At 31.6% G+C, this 23700-nt stretch overlaps 1 protein-coding gene across 1 annotated transcript; it reads left to right on the top strand.

Annotated features, from left to right (window-relative positions):
• Positions 1-23700, top strand: LOC143063660 (uncharacterized). Its single transcript, XM_076235976.1, has 5 exons — positions 1-355; positions 1200-1668; positions 17239-17621; positions 22472-22559; positions 23344-23700. Exons 1-5 carry the CDS (start codon positions 1-3, stop codon positions 23399-23401), a joined length of 1353 nt encoding a protein of 450 aa, XP_076092091.1. The 3' UTR covers positions 23402-23700.

The raw sequence follows: 23700 nt of genomic DNA, 5'->3' as shown, positions 1-23700 counted from the left end.
ATGAAGATCTATGTATTGGCGTATATTATCAAAGTTTTTTTATCCACTTACGTTTATTATTTATGTAATGCATGTGGATTAGGTTATTGCTCAGTGGAACAATGGGCTCCGTGGGGTTCATGTAATGCTTCATGTGGAGGAGGAGTACAGGAGAGACAGAAGATGATCTGTTGTGATACTTATAAATATCATTCACTGAAAGCGAGCTTACAAAGTTGTAACATTCCATTCAGTTGGTGGGAGGCAAATGCAACAGAGTACAAAACATGTGGAAAATGTCAGAGAGGAGGAACATTTGATATAAAACATAATAGTTGTATCTGTCCTTCTGGCTATGGAGGATCCTGTTGTGATAGTAAGCTAAACATATTGCATAAACACATTAAATGATAATTTGATCTGTTTAGAATAACCCAAGTATTTGCAATGCTTCATTTTTTAAATTAATATACACAATAAACAAAGAGATTTAATAGTTGTTTGAAGAAATTACTACACACCAAGTAGATGATAATTTCGGAACAGTATTGCAATGGTATCAGAATAAGGTGCTGAAAAAGATCTTTTTCTTTTGTGATGCTCTTTAACACAATCATTCTAGTAAACAAACACAAGATATAAGTAAATATTTTAGTATAAGCCTTCTTGGTATTGACAAAGAAGTAAGATATTGATGTACTAGATAGATGATAGCGTTATGAATTTCGGATATATTATAATTAAGTATTGTTGTTCAGGTATACTCAACCTTTTATTACTAACTTTCAATATTGATATACTTAAATAATACTGTGAAGTTTAATGCCGTGACGATACAAGGTTTGAAGTTTTTTGTCTTTTATATTGTTTAATAACCTGGTTAACAAACTTTATTTCTTATTTTGCCATATGAGGGTAGTAAGATGGAAAAGAAAAAAACATAGAACTTAAACAGTAGATACGTTATCCATGAAAGATCTATCAAGTATAATTTCTACTAAAGTATCATAAGACTATGATAAACGAAAAACAGTTCATCGGGTCCAATTTCTGATCACAAAATAAAGTTTGTATTCTATGCTTTCTGTGACATCCATGTCAACTTATTTTACATAAGTATGACTGATGTTCCCTTTTAAATCAAACTTCTTAAATTGTCACTGATTCGAATGTAGATATACAATGCAATGACAGTTTGATCAACTTTGATTATTTTGCAGTACGAACAACATTACCTACAACCATAAAAACAACAACAGCAACTAAAAAACCAACGACGACAAAGACAACCACAAAACCAACGACGACAAGGACAACGACAAAACCAACGACGACAAAGACAACCACAAAACCAACGACCAAAAAGACAACCACAAAACCCACGACGACAAGGACAACAACAACACCAATGACGACAAAGACAACCACAGAAACAACGACGACACAGGCAACCAGAAAACCAACGACCACAAAGACAACAACAGAAACAACGAACAAAAAGACAACCACAAAACCAACGACGACAAAGACAACAATAAAACCAACGACTACAAAGAAAACCAAAAAACCAACGACGACAGAGGCAACCACAATACCAACGGTGACACAGACAACCATAATACCAACGACGACAGAGGCAACCACTAAACCAACGACGACAAAATCAATAACAAACCCATCGACGACAAAGACAAGAACAAGACCAACGAGTACTAAGACAGCCACAATACCATCAACAACAAAAACATGTATAAAACCTACAACTATATTAGTTACAACTAAGAATAGTTTGTTTACTTAATACAAATCTAATGCGGGGTTCACACATTGCCGATTAATGCTCCCGTTTAAGATCAAACAGCATTTTATGTGCTGATTTAGGTTGTTTTACGTATTTTTTTTTATTCTGTAGTTAGTCACCACTCCGGTATTAACATGTATATATATTAAATAGTAATTTTTATAAATTTACTGTTTGCAAAATTATGAACTATTTAAAATACTAAGGATTTTCTTATCCCAGGCAGATAACCTTAGTCGTATTTGGCACAACTGTTTGGAATTTGTGTTCCTCAATGCTCTTCAAGTTTGTACTTCTTATGGATATCGAAATTTTTATCTGGGCGTCACTGATGAGTCTTATGTAGATGTAACGCGCGTCTGGCGTATTAAATTTTAAGCCTGGTACCTTTTGATAGCAATTATTTGTCCTGTATTTTCTCCCATTTATTTGTCTTGTATTCCTGTCATGTAATGATGTCATTTTAATGTTATATTTAATATTGCCATGAAAGCGGGAGATTTGGCTAGTCACAAAACCTGGTGCAACCCACCATTTTCAAATGTCCTGTACCAAGTCAGGAAAATGGCCATTGTTATATTATAGTTCGTTTCTGTGTGTGTTGCATTTTATTGTTTTGTCGTTGTTCCCCTCCTATATTTAATGTGGTTCCCTCAGTTTAAGTTTGTAACCCGGATTTGTTTTCTTTTCAATTGATTTATGAATTTCGAACAGCGGTATACTACTGTTGCCTTCATTTACCTTTGTTTCACTTAAATGTTGACATTCTTTTCCTTTAAAAAACCAAACACGCACTATGCATGCGTTATCCATTTCTACTAAGGGGTTAAATTAAAGTTCACATGAAAAATGATTCAATGAGGTCGAATTATTCACTTAAATTGTTGATAACTGACTTGTAAATGACTTGTTGATAACGGATATTCTGAGGAGTTCGATATTTTTGTTATTTTACTATTTGAATAAAACGAGAACAGGAATCATCATTATATTTTTATTTGATTATTTCAGTACAGCCATGGGCGATAGTTGTTATATCAGTATTGTGTCTTGGAATAGTTTCTACATGTTGTTTTTGTCTGTGGGGGCATGTTAGATCGTAAGTATTGCATCTGAAAACATTAATTGACACCTGGTAGTATATGCGCATGACATCAACCGTCTTGTTATTTTCTTCCTCGGTTTATAATGAGTTTGTTTACGTTTCGATCTAGAAACACGTGTGTCCTTATATATCATTGATACAGAACTATTATATACTAACACAAAAAATAACTTTTCGGGTTTTTTATGCGAAGTTGAGTTTCATCCAATATGTGCAAAACATGTAATATAAGAACACGAAGCATAATTACTTATATAAGTTAAAAATTTTGAGTTTTAGTCAGTTTATTTAGGAAGCCTATTTAACTTTTTGTCTGTCAGTATGTATTAAACGTTCTTTTTTGAAGTTTAATTATTTCAAGAGGGGTAACCCTCCTATTCTTACCATTAATAATTTATTGATCTATTTTAACAATGCATTTATTTTTAGATATATGAGGAAAAACAGAGTGACAAAAATTAAACCTGCTGAAAAACAATCCTGCTGATTCGACTGATTATTTGTAACAAAATAGTGTGTTTAGATACATCGTTGATTCATGACTTTCAAATGTTAACATGATATTGTCATTAAAAAAAGAATAATTTTACAAAAAGGTCGAGACGTTTTTTTGACATAAATCTGGTTCATCAATGTTCTGGACAGACGGAACATCATTACCTGTACTAACTTTGTTATCTATTCCCTAGTGTGTGTTTTATAAATATGCATGCACTTTAATATGATGATATGGCTTCCATATTTTGAAAAATTATTAGTAATTGTCTCTTTGGTCGATTTTCTACATTTCAAGTTGCAAATATTGCATGCATATTTAACAAAGTAACAACACATGTAAATTATATCCGGTTTCCTAAAGAGTTATTCGAAATAAATAAAAATAAAACATACTGAAGGAATACGGTAGAAGTAAATCACTACGACATACAAAGCATTTGAACAACGAAATAAAACAAAATACTATGAAGTAAATAACAACATCATTAATATGTTAACGAATCATTAGATTTAATTTTTATGAAATGTTTGTGAAATTGTTTTGTCTTTTCGAGTCTTTCGGTTAAGTCATGACATTGTCATTTTCTCCCGAGTTTTTATTTCGAGTTCTGAACGTCCCCTAGACTAGAAGACATTCTATTTTGAAAGACATGCTTACATACATTCATTTCTCTAAAACTTCAAGGTAAACCTAAATGGTCCGGAAAGTGTCAGACAGTTGTCTTTAGTATGTAAATTATGTATTTACACACTGTTTGTTTTGCAGTTCTTCCTATTTATTTAGTTTGCAAAACCTGTATGTACAGTTAGTTTTAAATTGGGCATTAGTTCTAGCAAAACATCTGCATTTGGTGTTAATTCAAGCATTGAGACAACAATTCTTTTATTTTCATGCCCCATCTACGATAGTAGAGGGGCATTATGTTTTCTGGTCTGTGCGTCCGTTCGTCCGTCTGTTCGTCTGTCCGTCCGTTCGTTCGTTCGTCTGTCCCGCTTCAGGTTAAAGTTTTTGGTCAAGGTACTTTTTGATGAAGTTGAAGTCCAATCAACTTGAAACTTAGTATACATGTTCCCTTTGATAAGATCATTCTAATTTTAATGCCAAATTAGAGAATTTATTCCAATTTCACGGTCCACTAAACATAGAAAATGATAGTTCGAGTGGGGCATCCGTGTACTGTGGACACATTCTTGTTTTACATAATTTGCATAAGTACTTGGGACAGGACAATTATTTTCTGTTTTCTGTATACTATAATCATGTATATACTATAAACAAAGTGTATTTGCTATTTACTATCAATTCCAATAGTTTACTATCCACGGCGATCACTGATATTCTGTATACTACATACATATACTATGCAAATTCCAATGGTTTTCTTTGGGGGGGTCTTTACTATTCACGGCGGTAATTTTAGTATATATATATATGTATGTTCATAGTATACAGAAAACAGAATGAATAAAAATAGTAGGTAATTGGAAAAAGGGGAAGGGCAATAAAATGTGCCCAGTCCTCCAAGTACCTTTGACTTATAAAACCTCTCCTGAAATTCTCAAGTTATATTTTTTTACAGTTTTCATACGTTCTCTTTCCCCGCGATTTCGCGGATGTGTTCTATTATATATTGTCTTTAAAACTTTAGGTTTTAGCTTCCTGAATCAATTTGTTTTTCAATTTTGTAGGTTCGGATACGAAAATTGTACAATTAAAATACACTGTAATTTATACAAAGTCAAAGCAATAGGTAAAATCCGTATATGTATAGTAAACAGGCACATATGTAATAATTTGGAAAGATCAAACGAAAAGAATATTACCAAGATGGAAGGAACTATTAACGGGGACACGAACATTACCCTATAGGGTACAATATGAAAATAGGTGACAATCAATTTTACTGTTTGACCCGCAGTTACAATTTACACATATTATATTCGTCTCATTTATTTAGAAATGATAAATTTAAGCGATCATGTCACCTATTAACGGTAGAGGGTATTGCATCCATTACATGATTTTCGAAAGGTTTATGAAATGCATATAAGGTGAAGCAGTGAAATTTAAAGGAAGCATCAAGTATTATGGTATACTTTAGAATTAATATATACGATTCTGTATATAAAGCATGCCATACATAAAGGCAATTATGTGTCCCCTTTTCTTTGCTTGAATTTCAATGAGGATTTATAAACTAATGTCCTATATCACAATATGCATCATAGCTAACCATTGACTTAAAGGAAATATTTATTTTTGTTATCAACTTACGTATTAGCTATAGAAAGAAGATGTCGTATGATTGACAATAAGACAACTCTCTTCAATAGACAATATTACAAAGAAATTAACAACTATAGGTCACCATACGGCTTTAACAATGAGCACAGCTTATCTCGTATATTCAGCTATTAAAGGCCCCGAAATGACAAATGTAAAACAATTCAAATAAGAAAAAATAACAGCTTTATTAATGTACAAAAACATTAACGATAAGACAAATATGTAACACAGCAACCAATGACAACAACTGAATAACAGGCTCAGGACTATGGACTTGCAAACAATAAATGTGGTGAAACATGTTAGCGGGCTCCCAACTCACCAACGGCACAGCATAATAACAAATTGTAAAAATCAGTTAAAAACGGCTCATCTCATAAAAAAAAACAAATAGAAAACATCTTAAAATACATAGGGCGATGACGAGTACGTTTACACCCCCACAGCAAATAAAAAATACATCCGTACCCATCCGATATCCAATAGATTTAGTACCAGTGAAGACGTCATTAAACTTCAGAGAAAACATTGCGTGCAATGCCAAGATACAGATATGAACAGATTGTAGAGGCATGCAGGTCCATATTTAATAAACATAATATCTTGTTTTATTTTAATTCACTTATAACAAAATCAATATTTATATCATTAAAAACTATCAAAAAATCGTTTTTTCAGTGTTGAATTGGTAACCTTTAAGAATAAATGTATTTAAAGGATTAAAAAGTTTATCCGGATCGATTCTAAATTTCCGGGCTAGGTACACAACATCTCCATAAAAATGAGGGTGAGTTATCCGGTTTTGAATATGTTTTCTACCAGTACAATCAAAATTAAAATCCAAATCTTTGTATTTATGGATGAATTTAGTAAAGTTTGTCATTCATTTATGGAAGTATCTGAAAAATGTACCCGTAAGGCATAGATAACGTTCATTGAAATACCAAACGACACACCAGACACGGGCGTAGCGAACGAATTGTGATATATAAACACCGTATGATCGTTCCTCATATCGTAAAGTTCAGTATAATTTAAACAGGTTTCTACTGAGTTTGGTTTTTAAAAAAAACTTTTAAAAATCGTTACAGTACACGAACAAGTCTGCTAAAAAGGGGCACAATTGATACCCATAGGAATACCTACAACCTGTAGATAAACTGTATTGCAGAAACATACATTAATATTATCAATGCAAAAGTTTACAGCTTAAATCACACATTCAGTATAAGTATATCTAGCATAGTTACCTTTCTCATTAAAGATGTAGGCTTAAGTGAGTTGCAACAAATATATTTGCAATCAAATTTACGACCATTTTTAAATCAAAAACAAAAAAAATGTGTTGAAAATTCAAAATAAAACGAAAAGGACCATCAAAAGTGTTCATCTCATGGCGACATAAATAGCACAGTATTTTATTTTCCACGACAATTCAATGAAAACAGGTAAATTAACATTGTTATTTTAGTCTGAGGTAAAATAACAAGATCTCTTACATACATGTATAATAACTTACTTATTGGACTCCTTTTATATCTTTTTTGGGTGTAAATGTCAACGCTTTACAAGAAAAGCTTGAAACAAATAGTTCTGCTTCATGTCCTGACATGTTTGATATCAACCATAAATATTTTGTATTTGAAAACAATGAACTTAGCTTTCCAGGCCAAATTTGACACTTGTGGAACTTACGAGTATGTCCGCCGTTTGAGAAAATATTACGCTTTTGGTTGTTAATTTTGAAGCTTCACAACATTATACTGATATCACAATTTTTGTGTAATGTATGCTATTATATCTATCGGCACAAAATTGAGGTAACGAGTAGTAAAATCCCATAACTTGAAAGTTCATTGCGGTATTACGTTTCAAATAAATGATTTGAATGCTAATCATTCCTTTGAACATTCATTGGCTGCTTTATAATTACGAATATGAAATAATTAACACGCTGGTTTGTGAAACAACCATTTTGGGTATCATTGAAACGTAAAATAAATCTACCAAACTAATAATTGAATTTCCGTTTTTTTTACTATTGTCATCGGTGAGACATTCCATGACTAAATCTTTTCAATGCATCTTAGATAATGGCCCTTGAATAACTTCTCAACGTGTGTCATGACCTTCGGTTTCATTTAGCAACAATTGGGTATCACTTTCGAACCGTTTGCATTGAAATGAATGTTTAACAGAATATGCTCACCCTAAAGCACATCTAGGTGTTTTGATTGCATGATACTGTTCTAACCAGAATAATGATTTAATCTTGAATAATCAATAATGCCTTATAAGCCTCAGTTTTAATGTGATACCTCGGTTTATAATTTTTGAACATCTTAAAACATGTTAAAATACTTGGATTCCTTTGTGTCGTCTTTTTTAATCGCTGTACTTCTTTTTTTCCAGTTTATAAATAAACTCATTATTAATCGGATTGAAAATAGATATTTAATAAAATATATATATTCACCTTTGGCAGATCAGATATTATTTGCAATAATTATAGTAAACAGGATTGAAATAAATATTTTAATAAATATATAAATTCACCTTTCGGAGATTCGTTGCAACAATCGTGTGGCTAATTCTTTTAGATATTAGATGACACACAAGATGGCACTTGCATCTGAGGAAAAACAAAGTTTTTGACATTAGCCGAGTGAGACAGTTATAACAAATGCTAGACAAAATCTCATAAAGGCATTCCATATTCAAACACAGTACTTGACGTAATCCATGATCATTTAAATGTCACACTATATCTATAAAAGGTCAGAATGTCTTTGATCAATTTGTTTCGCTGACAATTAAAACCAAACAAACTTCTTTAAAAGTACTTGAATGCTGATAACGTAAACCTTCTTGAACGTGGTTGGTGTATATTTTAAATCTCTTACTTAACACTGTTCATCGAATAAAGGGATATGATGTGTAAATGTTTTGTCTGAAACTGCTTTAAAATTCTTACGGGCTGGAATATTCCGATAATTTATTTCTGGCAGAATTTTATAACTTTTGTTCTGAGAACATGCATATTGAGCAGTTTAGCTGTACTATTTCGTTTGGAATTAAATAAATATAATTCATGTAAATCAATTACAAGTACAAATACCGTTTCGATTCCTAACATCACTGAATACACACTAATTGTCGTAATCCGGATACGGTGTAAAATTTTATGCACCTCATTTTTGTGGTATACCATCTTTTGGTTTAGACCCCTCGATCAAGACATTTGTTTTGCATGAACACGTATGAAGATGATTGCGGTTTTTATTCTAAGCAATCATAGTTTGAACGTTGTTTTCAATTTAGACTTGTTTATATTTTTTCGTTTGTGTTTGCATTAATTTTTCCTTTTGGTAACTTTGATCCGTTGATCCTATTTCGACTCTTCAAATTCAAGAGTCTATCAGAAATTGAGGTACATTATATGGCCTTCCAAATACCTTTTCGATTCCTTACATCACTGAAGAGACATTTATTGTCGAAAACCGGATTGAAAACAACGTTCAAACCTGTGATTGCGTTGGATAAAACCGAAATTTTTATACGTGTCCATTTAAAACAAAGGAGTAGGTCCAGTAAGACCCTTTTGGGCCCCAAATTGTAGTAATTTTACAGACTTGTAAAAATGTAAACTTTTAGCTATTAATTGTTAAGAAGAATACTTCTGCTACATAAATATGGGCTGTTTTGATAATAAAATGCACATATATCGGGTATTAGCATCATTAAGTCACTGAAATCCTCGAAATGTATGCATTTTGGTTAATTTTGACGGTTTCCGTTTGAAATGGAAGTGACAGCATTTGTGTTCATTCTTTATATTTAAATGTAAGTTGTATTTGATGATAATACATACGGATGCGACCACTTTCATTTCTGACAAAAAACATTTGAAAAGTGACATATTATGGCATATTTGAAAGATTTGTCATATTAAGCTTGATTTGGAGCGTTTTTAGTGACAAAATCAGTTAAAATCTTTCACATCTACTAATTGATTTGACTAAAGTAGACACTTAAGTGTTAAAAAAGTGTCCAAAATTTTTTTTTCCTATGAACCTGAACTTTGAGGCCAAAAACGGCCCTCACCGGACCTACTCCTTTTTTGATTGAGGGTCTACATATAGCACAAACAACATTTTCCAAAAGACCGAAAAAGTGAAAAAAGTATATTTTAACAAAACGCATTTGACAAACAACCGAATAGCTGATGTTTTTAAACCTTGCTTACTTCCATTGGCGATTGCCAAATAAATGAAACCAGATGTAATAAAATGGATCTTATAATAATTTATTGCAATTCAGAAAAGAATAAAGTTGCGGCAAAGATTGTATACAGCAACGCGAGGTGCAAAAATTTGTACACCATGACTTTTGTCCAGTTTTCGTCAATAAATGTCTCTTCAATGATGTTAGGAATCGAAACTGTATTTGGAAGGCCATACAATTTTCTTCAATACTACAATTTAGGATAGACTCTTCAATTTTGAAGAGTCGAAATATGACGCTACGTAAGAAAACGTACACCTCTAAAGACACACATCAGCCTCTCCTTTATATTATGATTTCGGTTCATTTGACATTAATTTATTATATTTTCATAAAAATAAAATACTGAATCTTAAATTCATGCATTTACACTTTATATTGCAGGAACTATCATAATTCAAACGTTGATACACATGACAGATGTTGTTGTGATTATTAATTTTATTTGACTGTATGCGATATGTTTAGACAATTATCAAGGTAAAGTGTTCAAAATCAAACTTCTTCTTCCCATACTTTAATAACTGTAAGATAAGGATAACACCAAATTTGACTATAGGTTGCACTTTGTAAATACAGCTGTTTCTCAAAACACGCCTCTTTTGGGGAGTAATAGAATATTCATAGAAAATTAATTTTGTTTACATACTGATTCCCAGTTATGTTCTCTGTGTTCCATATCGCAGAGACAGAACTTGGAAATGTTACCAGTAAATAAACACGTGCATATTGTTTACATTGAAATCTGTGGTAACCTTTCATTCGAGGTAGGGGTAGTTACGAAAATTAGTGTAAGTTTAAACTCTGAGAAGTTCAAGGCATATAAACGTTGAAAATATGCCGCACAGCCCTATATTTTGACCTTTGAAAAAAATTGTGGTGCATATGAACTTTCAATTCTAGGATAAGATTTTTTTCAAAACTTCATAGTAAAAGTGGTACAGTTTTAGCCGTAAAAGGAGTTCCTATGGGAAATTGCATTGTCAATATTTACAGAAATGCAACCTGAAAGGAGGACGTTATAAAAGGACAAGAAGTTAGGCAAATGTTTTTACCATGCAAATGTTTTGAAAGAACACGAATCTTTCATTTTTTATAGTTCTGTTACAAATATATGCAGCAAATATCAATTCATAACAGTCTTTTAAATGCTAGGTTTTTTTTTAAACAGAATAGCGAATATCCTTCATTAGATATGTGGTTGTATACCTCGAAAAAGAATAAGTAGATTACTCAAAACCAATATAAGACTGCACGCAACAGGAATACTATGATGTAACTGTAATTCATCAAGAAACCAAATTCAGTTGTTTATATCATGACTTTTTAGTGACTATGTAGATGACGAATGATTGTGAGAGAAATAAAAGAGTTGAGCACAGATTAAAACAAAACAAAATGTTACGTACCAAATGCATTGAAGTGGTGCGTGAAAATCATCATCATTGTATAAAATTGAAACTTCATTCATCAGTGGAATTTTGTTTATATTTATGTGTACCTGAGATAAAAGTGTAAGGCTTTTCATAACCTCAAAGAATTATCAAAATAATATGAACAGTTCTTTGTGATATTTGATTATAGGTACCGCAACACCTCCAATGGAGTATGAATTTCGGATTATCGCAGGGCGTAATAGAGAGCTAGCATTGGACTAAAAACAGTTCTATGGCCAAAAAAACAAAGCGAACATTATAAAAATTCGATTTTTCCCGTAAAAAACATAAATAATTAGAGAACAAATTTTCACCACAAAGGCTAAGAGCCAAACTTTAATTGAATTAGTTTTAGAATTTTAGACGATCTCTAGCTTTTACAATCTTAGTAAGTTGCGTATATTGAAAAATTTACAAATGCAAATAATGCCTTTGTTAAAATGTAAAAAAAGAAACGGAATATTGGAATATTAAACCTGCAATGTGAAAGGAGGCTGAAATATTGCCAAGAATCGACCAAACATATTATAAGCACTGGTTAATTTTACTCAGTTTCTGAAAAGGCATGCTCACTAAGTGGAAATTGATATTAAGTTATAACAAATTGTTTGAACGCTAAACTAAAAGGAAAATGGCTTTAATTTTGGATACAGTGCTCAGCTTCAAACCATAAATTCATTTCAAGTAATTTCAGCGGTGATTGATATGAAACAAAAAACAAATTAACTTTAAGAAAATGAGTGTGTAACTGGACTCGTAGTGTCTGAATATTTGTATTCGTAAAACCATACTGCCTTAATTTTAAGTGACCTTTTACCATCTTTCGACATAAATAATCCATTAAAATTTTGAAATGAACATCAATGTCACCTCCATTAAACACTCTAGTCGAAATCAAAATCTTAAATACAAAATAATGAACGCTCTAAATTGTGCTTTTTTAAAATAATTTTAGCAGAACTTGATGACTTGCATCTTTTCCTAAAAATGTATGTTTAACATACGTTTTTGTTTACCACAAAATTGTTATTGATATATATTGTTAAAACCTATCATTGACCAAATATGCCAAATGTAAACTTCAAAAATTAACGTTGGGATAAGAAAATCCTTACAAAAGGTCGACGATATTGATAGGGTTAAATTCTAGCACGACATTGCTGAACTTGCGCTGAAGAAAGTGCTATACAATGCAACATAGTGTTTGGTTGGTAACTTGGTGCTCAGACTTTAGTTTTCTATGTTGTGTTTCGCACAATATTGATTGTCATTTTTGTCATTTTCTTTTTAGTTCCAAAACGATTTTTGTTAGTTTATATTCGACGTATGACTTTGTATATCTATTTGGTATCTCTCGATTATCTTTTAAATAATTCATTTACTGAAATAAGCTTGTGTTGTAAAGTTTAAAAATATTCAAACTCAGCAGTGAAATGAATCTCACCAATCTACATTGCGTGGTTAAATATGGATGTAATTAAAGAAGTTTTTCTCATACAAAACTTTCATTAACTGAATTAATTTTGAAGAAACTTGCAAAACTGAAATAGTAAGGTGTATAACATTACATCTAGTACATGCCCTTGATTAAAAACCAAAGTAGTCCTGAAAAATATTTGTGCAGTCTTTCATCAAAACTATGGCAAGTGAATAATATGATTGTATTTATTTAATAAGAAAGAAAAAAGGGGTTTAAAAGCAGAATAAAATTCTTAACATATGTTTTTTAGGGGGATCTTCACAATTTGAATACTGTAATGTACATGGTTGTTAAAAATATTTAACGTATGTGAACACTTAAACTAATGTCACGATAATTTTGGAGCACTACATATATGGGGGTTTTGTTTTGTGGTATGCAAAGGTAATTCACGGTAAAAGGGAATTTGAATACAAAATGCGACAAATTATAAGCTGTCATATAAATTAAAATATATATATATATATATATAAATAGAGATGTTATCAATTCATTAAAATGATTGTATCGTCATGGCGGTTACATGAAGAAACTTTAATAACTGAACAGTGATAATAAATTTCTATCAGACTTGTAAAACATAAAAAGTGAGAAAAAAAACAATTATGATTGAACGAAGTCATTTTATCTATCTGCCATCAGTTAATAAATCATATCTAAAGACAAAGAATAAGTATAACTCGTCGTCTTTCAAATACCTCTTTTTCTGTAATGGTATTCATTATAATGAAACAAGCATAATAAATATTATCATAATATTGCGATTACTGAAACAGGTTTTACATATTTATAAAATAGAAGATTGCCAATGAGACAACTATCCACAAAAACCAAAATGACACAGACATTAACAACTATAGGTCACCGTACGGCCTTAAACAATGAGCAAAGCCCATACCACATATTCAGCTATAATAGGCCCCGATAAGACAATGTAAAACAATTCAAACGAGAAAACTAACAGCCTGATTTATGTAAAAACAATGAACGAAAAACAAATATGTAACACATAAACAAACGACGACCACTGAATTACAGGCTCCTTTTATTTATAGAGAAATTAAAAATCTTACATTGATACCAGTGGATTATCAGATTCATACAATCAAAATAGTTAAATTATCAATTTTAAAGTCCGAGCCTTGACTTGGATTTTAGGATTTATAATATGCCTATCGAGATTGGATAAATCCGATTATCCACAAGTAACTATGTAAGAATCTGTTTATGTTTAAAAAATAAATTAACTTTTTTTGTGAAACGAAAATACCCTTCGAGTGCCTTTTACACTCCACTAAGTTGTCCATTTCATTATTTTGATTCATTCAGTTAGCTTAAAAGGTTATGACCCTTACAATCATCCAATAATATTTTAAGATCACCGCCAACGACACGTTGATTAAATTTTTTTAATACAATGGGTTCGGAAAGGGATAAATTTTCATACAATTAGAGAAAATATTTTATAAACTTATCCAAAAAGAAACATAATTACCTTATCATAAAAAGACATCATTAACGCAAGATGATTGATGCAACACTTAACACTAATCGTACTGGTGGTGTTACATGTAACCTGATCTAAAGTTAAAACTCTATGTATTATGAGTATAAAACATGGATTCTTTAGAACCAGAAACTGACATATACATCTGTATAAACCCTGTATAGATTTGTTGTCAAATGAAGTTTTAGTAGAAAATGCCATTTCTACTATTCTTCAAAATGTATGTATTTTATGTAGGTGCAACGAATACTCGAGTACTCGAGTATCGCTCGGTAGTACTGAGTATTGAATTATTCTAAAATGATACTCGACTAATTGATTACCTGTAAGAATTTTGTTGAATTTTAAGTTTAAACAAAACATATTTTTATTGAGAGCGCCTTCCAGGAAATTAAATATTTATCAAATTTACTAAAAAAAAACAAACCACGATTCGAATGATTGCGTTTTCCTCCAGAGCTAGTCTATGAAAAAAGAGCACTGTTTAGTAAATGTTAGTCATTCCTTCACCTTTATACCGCCACTCAGAGCATTTTTTTCATCATCAGGACTGATTATTTCTAACACAGTTCAGAAATCGCCTCGTCTTAGTAAAGTCAACAAGATAATAATTGAAAAAAGAATACAAAATTGTTGCACCCCGTGTCAACCCTCAGAAAATTATTCAATGCATTAATAGGTTCTAATCATAATCCCCTTTGATGATGAGTTAATGATGTTTTTACGGTTCCCAAAGACTGTTGTTTGAGTTATAATTTGTCTATACATATTGAATAATTACTTGATAAAATAATAGCCAGTTTTCAAAATAAGTACATGTAGTAAATGAGCATTTAATTATGGAATAAAATAGTTCTAAAATCTATTCCTAGATAATAGTATTGAGGGTATTACGTTTATAAGACAACGACCCCCAATACATGAAATAGGGATAATTTTGTGCTCCCATTTTGTAATTTTTTTCCGAGAGAGTACTTCAGTATCGCTCGGTAAATCCAATGAGTACCCGATTAGTACATCTTCACCAATTTGATTTCCCTAATTTTATAGTATCTTCCTAATCATAATCCATATTTTTCCCCAAAGTGTATTTAACAAAGTAGACAAACATTTTCTATTTAATGTTGTATTTATCATTAAACAATATATCTTTTTTATTTCTCTGAATATTACTTAAATCCAATCCGAATGTTTTTTTTCTGATATAGTTTTTATTAAATGTTTGTGTTTCAATAACTTTGCACACAGTTTGCTTTATGAGAAGCATTTTTTTTATTAAATATTTATTGGTATAATAATCCTTCGACTTTATATTATCAGATCTCTTTGTGTTCATGTGTATGATATTGTTTTGTATTTCGTGTCATTATTCAGAATAGTAAAGTCTTCAGAATGAAAACCAACGTTTTAGCGTATACTTTCAAAGTAGTGTTATACACTTTCTTTAATGATTCATGTGATGCATGTGGAAGTGGCATGTATTGTCAAGTTGAACAATGGGCTCAATGGGGTACTTGTAATGCTACATGTGGAGGAGGAGGATTACAGATGAGAGAGAAGATGATCTGTTGTGATCCGAATAAATATAATTCACTGAAAGGGTGCTTACACGGTTGTAATATTCCATTCAGTTGGTGGCAGACAAATGCAACAGCATACAAATCTTGTGGAAAATGTCAGAGAGGAGGAACATTTGATATAAAACGTAATAATTGTATCTGCCCTTCTGGCTATGGAGGATCCTGCTGTGAAAGTAAGCTTAAACATATGCATAGAACCTTTTTTGGCATAATTTAACAATAATTTCGTCTGTTTAGTATAATCTAGGTATTTGCAGTGCTTCTCTTTTTTGAACACATAATAAAAATTTATTATACACAACTAGCAAAGACATTGAAAAGTTGTATGAAAATAGTTCAAGGCACACCAAGTATATGGTAATTTAGGAACATAATTGAAATCGTATCTGTGCAAGGTGCTGTTAAGGAATTCTTTATCTTGTGATGCCCTTTTACACAATCATTCTATTAAACAAATATGTAAGTACATTTTTTAGTATCAGATATAGATGTAACAATGCGTTATAAATTTCGGTTTTATAAATATATAGATTTAAGACGATGGGATACAAGTGCCAATGTAAAGTACATTTACATGGTATCTTTTGTCCCTCTTTTCAATATTTATATACTTTTTATACTGTGAAGTTGTATTGCCCGTCACGATGATAGGTTTGAAGTTTTTTGGTCTTTTTATATAGTCCCGATAATTTGGTTAACAAACTTTTTCCATCTCTTTTCTCTGTCTAAAAGTGGAATATCAAGTAGAGTTAAAAACGTAGAACATAAACAGTATATATATAACGGCACGTTCTGCTAAACCTCAATAAATCATCATTCATCTTTATGATTATGTATTAATTAGAAATTCGTCACCTCTATTTCTGAAATCTCATTAAAATGAAACAGATATATCGTTAACGGTAATTATTGTAAATCCCGTTATATCTAAATGTTCGATAGAGTATAATTTCTTACTAAGTATTATAAGACGTTAATAACTAAAAATAATTTTTATTTATCCCAATAGTTAATCGTGTCAATTTCTAGAAATAAAGAAATAAAGTCTATGCTTTCTATAACTTCCATAACAAATTATCTTGCATATGGTTGACCTCTGCGCCCATCAAATCAAACTTATAAAATTGCCATTAATTCGAATGTTGATAAACAATGACATGAAAGTTTAATCAACTTTGATTATTTTGCAGTTCGAACCACATTACCTACAACCATCAAAACAACCACAACAACCACAAAACCAACGACGAAAAAAACAACCACAATACCAACGACGACAACAACAACCACAAAACCAACGACGACAAGGACAACGACCAAACCAACGACGACAAAGACAACCACGATACCAACGACGACAAAGACAACCACCATACCAACGACGACAACGAGAACCACAAAACCAACGACGACAAGGACAACCACAATACCAACGACGACAAGGACAACGACAATACCAACGACGACAAAGGCAACCACAATACCAACGATGACAAAGACAACCACAAAACCAACGACGACAAAGACAACAACAAAACCAACGACGACAAAGACAACAACAAAACCAAGGACGACAACGGCGACCACAATACCAACAGCGAAAAAGACAACAACAAAACAAACGATTACAAAGACAACCACAATGCCATCAGCAACAAAAACAAGTATAAAACTAGCACAATATTAGTAACAACTAAGGATAGTAGGTTTACTCGATATATAACAAAATTAGTATCTTAGTCAATATTATGAACTAATAAGAGTTTACTTATTATCATTATTTCCTTAGTTCTTTAAATTAATTGTCATTTATTTCTCGTTTTTTATGTCACCCGATCGACAATGTCGGATGACATATTGCTTTTCCTCTGTTTCTTTTTCCCTATTCTTATTATTATTTTTTCTTCCACCTACTTTTGTCCGGCAGTTTTCTAAGAGCAAATGGAACCAATCTAAATGATAGTTCACTATAACAATGACCACTGACTTTAAGTTGCAGTGCAACTTTGGAACTATAAAATGGCTGCCGTTACAATGGAAACAGCAAAAATGTGAAGAAGAAAAATCAAAATTGCAAATCCATTCAATCTTTCATTATAAGACCCAACTTGGCGAAACTTTATGGAAATGTTGCCTGGCATGACAAGATGTGTTGACCATATTTATAAATTCCAAAATGGCTGCCATTACCATGGAATCTGAATACACATTTACCATTAGACCCTATGAGAAATTCTTAAAAGTAGCAATTACTCACTTATAATGGTAGGTCAAATCCATTGAAACTTTTATGGTATGTTCCCTCTCATGTACTAATGTGGCATCTGTCATTAACATTTTAGAATGGTCTCTGTTACCATAGAAACCAGCCAAAATGTTAGAAATTTCAAAAAATTCAAAATGCTCCAAAATTGATAAAACTTTTACGAATGTTGACTGTCAAATCTGCATGAGACTTTTGAAGTTGGAATTTCCAAAAAAACCACCGTTGCCATGGAAACTGCAAAATGTCAAATATTTTCAAAATGCTCCAAACTTAATGAAACTTTAAATTATTGTTAACTGGCATGTATAAATGAGACTTTTGACTTTGGAATTTTCAAAATGGCTGACGTTGCTATGGAAACAGAAATTGTACTTTTTTTTAAATGCTCTGAAATTTACAGAAAGATATATAGCCGTGCATATATATGCATTCACTGTTAATTTTTTTTTAAATGGCTCCCGCTTAGTGTCAATGGGGGAAAGGGTGACATCCGCTATTGCTTTCAATGGCAAATCTAGTTTTATTTACAGTTCGATAAACTAGATTTTGACGAGAAATATTACCATAACGCGCCAATGTTACACATGTATATGAATAATCATTTTTAAATTATTAGTAATGTCTATTCAAAATAAGTCCGGTGTATCAGACAATGTGTTTATGGCAACAGAAGACATGCTCAAAAGTTGTTTAGATATCCTTGCCAAGAAGAAATATGTATACTAATGAATAATAAATTCTTCTGTCTGTGCTCTCTTAGATATGAGAGACATAACTGTGACAAGGGTAAAAGGCAATTTTAAAACTTCAAAACATCATTACATTAAAAGTTTTAAATAAATTAAATACGGTTGATTGTATACCACATATAAAAATCAGATCATGTGGTATAATTGCAATGAGACTAAAGTACACACCAGGTAACAAGTTCACGGACGGTTCTCATTAATGAACGAAACCCATACCCAGTCAGCTTCCAAAACAAAAACAGTTACAATATCATCTAAAAGTAAATGAGCAATAAACTTTCAACATATTTGCTCACGCATTTATATTATCTGATACTTTGTGTTTGATTTGAGTGCTGTATATAGATAGGTCGCTATTATTGTGTTGTAAAACAAAGGGCGTCGTGGGGTTCGTGTAATGCCACATATAGTGTAGAAGTATAGGGAAGAAAGAAGATGATCACTTGTTATAAATATTATTCACTGAAAAAGTGCTTACATGGTTGTTACGTTCCTTTAAGTTGGTGGCAGGCTAATAATACAGAATATAAAACCTGTGGAAAATGTAAGATAGCAGGAACATTTGAATTAAACACAAAACAGTAATAAATGTTTACTCTTTACTTTAGAGGATCTTTTTTATTGTAAGTTTTAAAATGTTGCCATCAGAAAAGGAAATGTTTAGTTATTGATTTATCAGTTTAAAGAATAATCTACGTATTTACCATGCTGCACCCTGTTTTAAAATGAATATAAACATCTAGCAGAGAATATAATATTATTAATTTTTTTTTCTTTATTTTTTATCTTTATAATATTATTATACGTTGTTCACAAAGTTGTATAGATCTGTGGTTAATATATGACTATATATTTATAAGTTTTCATTTCCATTGTGAATTTCTCAGTTCGAAGTTGACATTTTCTCAGTTCCAAGTTGATATTTCTCAATTCCTAGTTGACATCTCTCAGATCCAACTTTTTTTAATGATAAATTTTGATAACATTTATGTCACTAGTTTTTCAGAACAAATAAAAAAAAAGAAGATGTGGTATGATTGCCAATGAGACAACTATCCACAAAAGACCAAAACGACACAGACATTAACAACTATAGGTCACCGTACGGCCTTCAACAATGAGCAAAGCCCATACCGCATAGTCAGCTATAATAGGCCCCCATACGACAATGTAAAACAATTCAAACGAGAAAACTAACGGCCTTATTTATGTAAAAAAAAGGGGGTTTGTTTCTCTTTTTTGTGTCCTTTTTCACATTTCTTCAGCGGTGTGAGAAAAGTATATTTCATCACTAGTGAAAAATCTTTTCTCAGCAAATGATTAGTCAAAATTTATATACAACGTTAAATATCATGTTTTTTTTCTGAATTTCATATTGTGACGTTGTTTTAAAAAAGGCAACCATGCCTGATGACGTCACATTTAAAGAACACAACTCTGCAAATCTTTGAAAAAGAAGGATACAAATCATTAGAGAAACAGATTCCAGCACGATAACTCGTGCATTTCCATATTTCTCCGCTCTCATCAGTTAAATATTAACTATTCAAACAGCTCGACAGGCCTAGCGCTTTAAATATTAAAATTTACAGGTCTCAAGTGTAGAAATACCGTAACACACGTGTTGCAGTGATGGAATCTATTTTTCCTATTTACTTGTATGTTTTAATTTATTTTCAAATTGTGACTTGAACCTTGAAATAGAAAGACGAGAGATAACAATGGGACATTCAAACTTATCCAAAACTAATAACACCATGGTAAAAACAGAAAAAATACAACAACAGTACACAAAATACTATAAAGAAAAGTAAAGACAGAGCAACACGAACCCTAATTCTTTTCAATTCTTTCTGTCATCTTTGAACTTATAATTATAGCTGCGTAAATCATGTACTTTATGTCATTGAACTGCTGAAACAAATGGGCCAAAAACCAGCTGTGTAATATATAGTCAAAGAAACATTTATATTGTTTGAGAGGAACACAACAGCTGTAAAATATGGAATAGGAAGTTTATCACGCCAATATAGACCCGTTGTGGCCTTCGTCTGTTTTCTGCTCTCCAATCAGGTTGTTGTCTCTGACACATTCCCCATTCCCATTTTCAATTTCATTTCCGTGATTAGAATTGTTAACAAGGGAATGTTTTTCTATCGTGTATGGACTTATAGCTCTAACCAATACACCAGAGATTCGTTGTACTAAATTGTTCTATGATCACATTTTTGGACAGTTAATATTTTCATACAAGTAGCATTCAATTTAGGTACGAATCGATATAAATGAATTCCTAGAAATAATACTATCAACTATTGTTTTGTTTGAATCTATTTTTTGTTGTTGTTATCTTTCTTAATAATCCTTTATTTGTTTTATATGCAGTCTGTTATTTACCGTTCGGATTGCATTCCCCTGAGTGTATCATCAGCTCAAAAAATCAGTGTTCAAGTAATATTTTTGTCGATTTAACATTTGGAGTTCGTCATTGTAAAACAAATGAGCATATAAGTTATTCTAGTATTTTTCCGAAGCAATGGAGATCTCCCCCGATGTTTAGGGGTAATTTTAAGTCTATGGTTTTCTGTATTGTCTTTTGTTGACTATAGTGTTCCTGTTGTTTTGTCATTGCGTTGCCACTTTTTCTTCAACTTTTGAGATAGAATATTCCTTATGTTTATTCCACCAGTTTTCCCCCAAATCTGTATGTTAAACTATTCTCTAGTCAAGACTATACCCACATTGACTATTTCCTCAGCAACTCAATAAACTACAAAAAAATGTTATATCATGTGCCAGTAAGATTACAACAACACCCCAATGTTCAGTGCAAGTCGTCCAATGACAACCTTGATATCTACAACAACAAAATCTGCAACAATAACTAAATCAAAGGCCAACACAAAAGTATCTATACCAAAGATAAATACAATCCTTTCTGCTTATGAGTCATCAACGATGAAAACAACCATTAAGGACTAATATATCGGCATCAAATACAAACAGCAGTAGTATACCGCTGTTCGAAAGTCTCAATTCGATAGAGTCAAAAACAAAGCCGGGTTAAAACTAAAACTGAGGGAACCACATCAACTATAAGTGGAAAACAACGAATCAACAGAATTTACCCAAAACAAATGACAATGCAACACACACAGAAACGAACTATATGATAACAACTGCCTTTATCCTGACTTGGTACAGGAAATTTTAAGAACAAATAGTAGGATGAACCTGGTTTTGTAGCTACTCGAACCTCGCAATTGTATGTCAATATTAAATACAACACTAAAATGACACGACTGGGTCAACTCTACAAAAGTTGGTCACATGTTAAAAATAGATACTGTTCGGGATCAGGTTTGTAACTATGTCAACACTATCAATGATCAAAAAGAGGAAATTGTCTTTAGAGTTCGGTACATGTATTTTTGTTATTTTACGATTTAGATATAAAAAAACACATGAATTGTCATTATTTCTTTATTTTTTATTTCAGTACAAACATGGGCGATAGCTGTTATGTCAGTATCGTGTCTTGGAATAGTTTTAGTATGTTGTTGTTGTTTGTGGTGTCTTGTTGGATCGTAAGTATTTTCTTTTTTAAACATCAACTTTTCCATTTGGGTACACACGCGTCCTTTTTATTTCTTCATTTATGTTTAACAGATTGTTCATAGTTCACAACGCTATGTTAGACATTATAAAAAGTTCAAGGATACACTCTGTGTTGAGTTGATGGGATTTCAAACTTTTTGTTTGTATAAACCTAATTTAGATATAAGTAAAGTATCAATTGATGTAGAACTAGCGGGAAAAAGAAAGTATGCGTTTGTATAATTCAAAGTTCAGTGTCACCCAATATCTGCAAAGGTTAAGGTGGCTCGGGCCTATTCAAAGTATCTATCAGAAGTGTCGTATTTTTTTGTTATTTTATTCTTTACAGGAAGTGAATCAAATTGGTCGAAAAAAATAGGGGTCACGGACCATTTAAGCTCAAAATTTTACTTTTAAACAGGTATGTAAAAGGGACCATTTTTCAATAAAATGATAGGGAAAATAGAGGTGTTGGCATATTTTTATCAGAATATCAAAAAGAACGTTCTATGACACTTGGTCCCAAACTACAATATAAAAAGCTGAAATATAGCTTCAAAGAATGAGCAAAATAAAACATAGGTCACCGATAAGGAAAAATAAATATTTTGCCTTAAAACCTAAATATTTGCGGGAAAATGGTGAAAATGGGTGAAATGTCATTTTGACCCTTTAACAAATACGGATAATAAAAAAAATATTCTATATGACATAGACAATTTCAAATGTTCTTATACTAACAATTACTAGAAATTGATCTATTATTTTTTTCAGCTATCAAAGGAAAGACAGAGTGACGAAGTTTAAATCTGCTGAAGAAAAAACGTGCTGATTCGACTATTTATCGAGAACAAAATCGTGTTTTAGTCAAATAATTAGGATACAACATTGTTTTATGACTTGCAAGTGTTAAAATGAAATAGTCATTTCAAAAAGAATGATAAATTAATAATAAATAAATCATGTTTAAGGCGAATCAAATACATTTTTTATTGTTTCATTTAATTGTCGAATTGCGGTATTCACCAGCATTGTCCGTAAAATATCCCGAGGATACAGATAAGTAGTTTAACACGTCCATGCTTCTGTCTGTCTTCTTTCTTGTCCAACCTGATTTTTCTTGTCGTCATC

This window comes from Mytilus galloprovincialis, chromosome 1 (genome assembly GCF_965363235.1).
Source record: "Mytilus galloprovincialis chromosome 1, xbMytGall1.hap1.1, whole genome shotgun sequence".
In the NCBI taxonomy this organism is placed as follows: domain Eukaryota; kingdom Metazoa; phylum Mollusca; class Bivalvia; order Mytilida; family Mytilidae; genus Mytilus; species Mytilus galloprovincialis.
This window is presented reverse-complemented; position numbering and strand designations above follow the sequence as displayed.

Excerpts from the sequence above, each read along its gene's own strand:
- LOC143063660 (XM_076235976.1), top strand. The coding sequence starts at position 1 with ATGAAGATCTATGTATTGGCGTATATTATCAAAGTTTTTTTATCCACT. Across the intron at positions 1,669-17,238 it reads ACAAACCCATCGACGACAAA|AACAACCACAAAACCAACGA; the intron begins GACAAGAACAAG and ends AACGACGACAAC. Across the intron at positions 22,560-23,343 it reads TTGTGGTGTCTTGTTGGATC|CTATCAAAGGAAAGACAGAG; the intron begins GTAAGTATTTTC and ends TATTTTTTTCAG.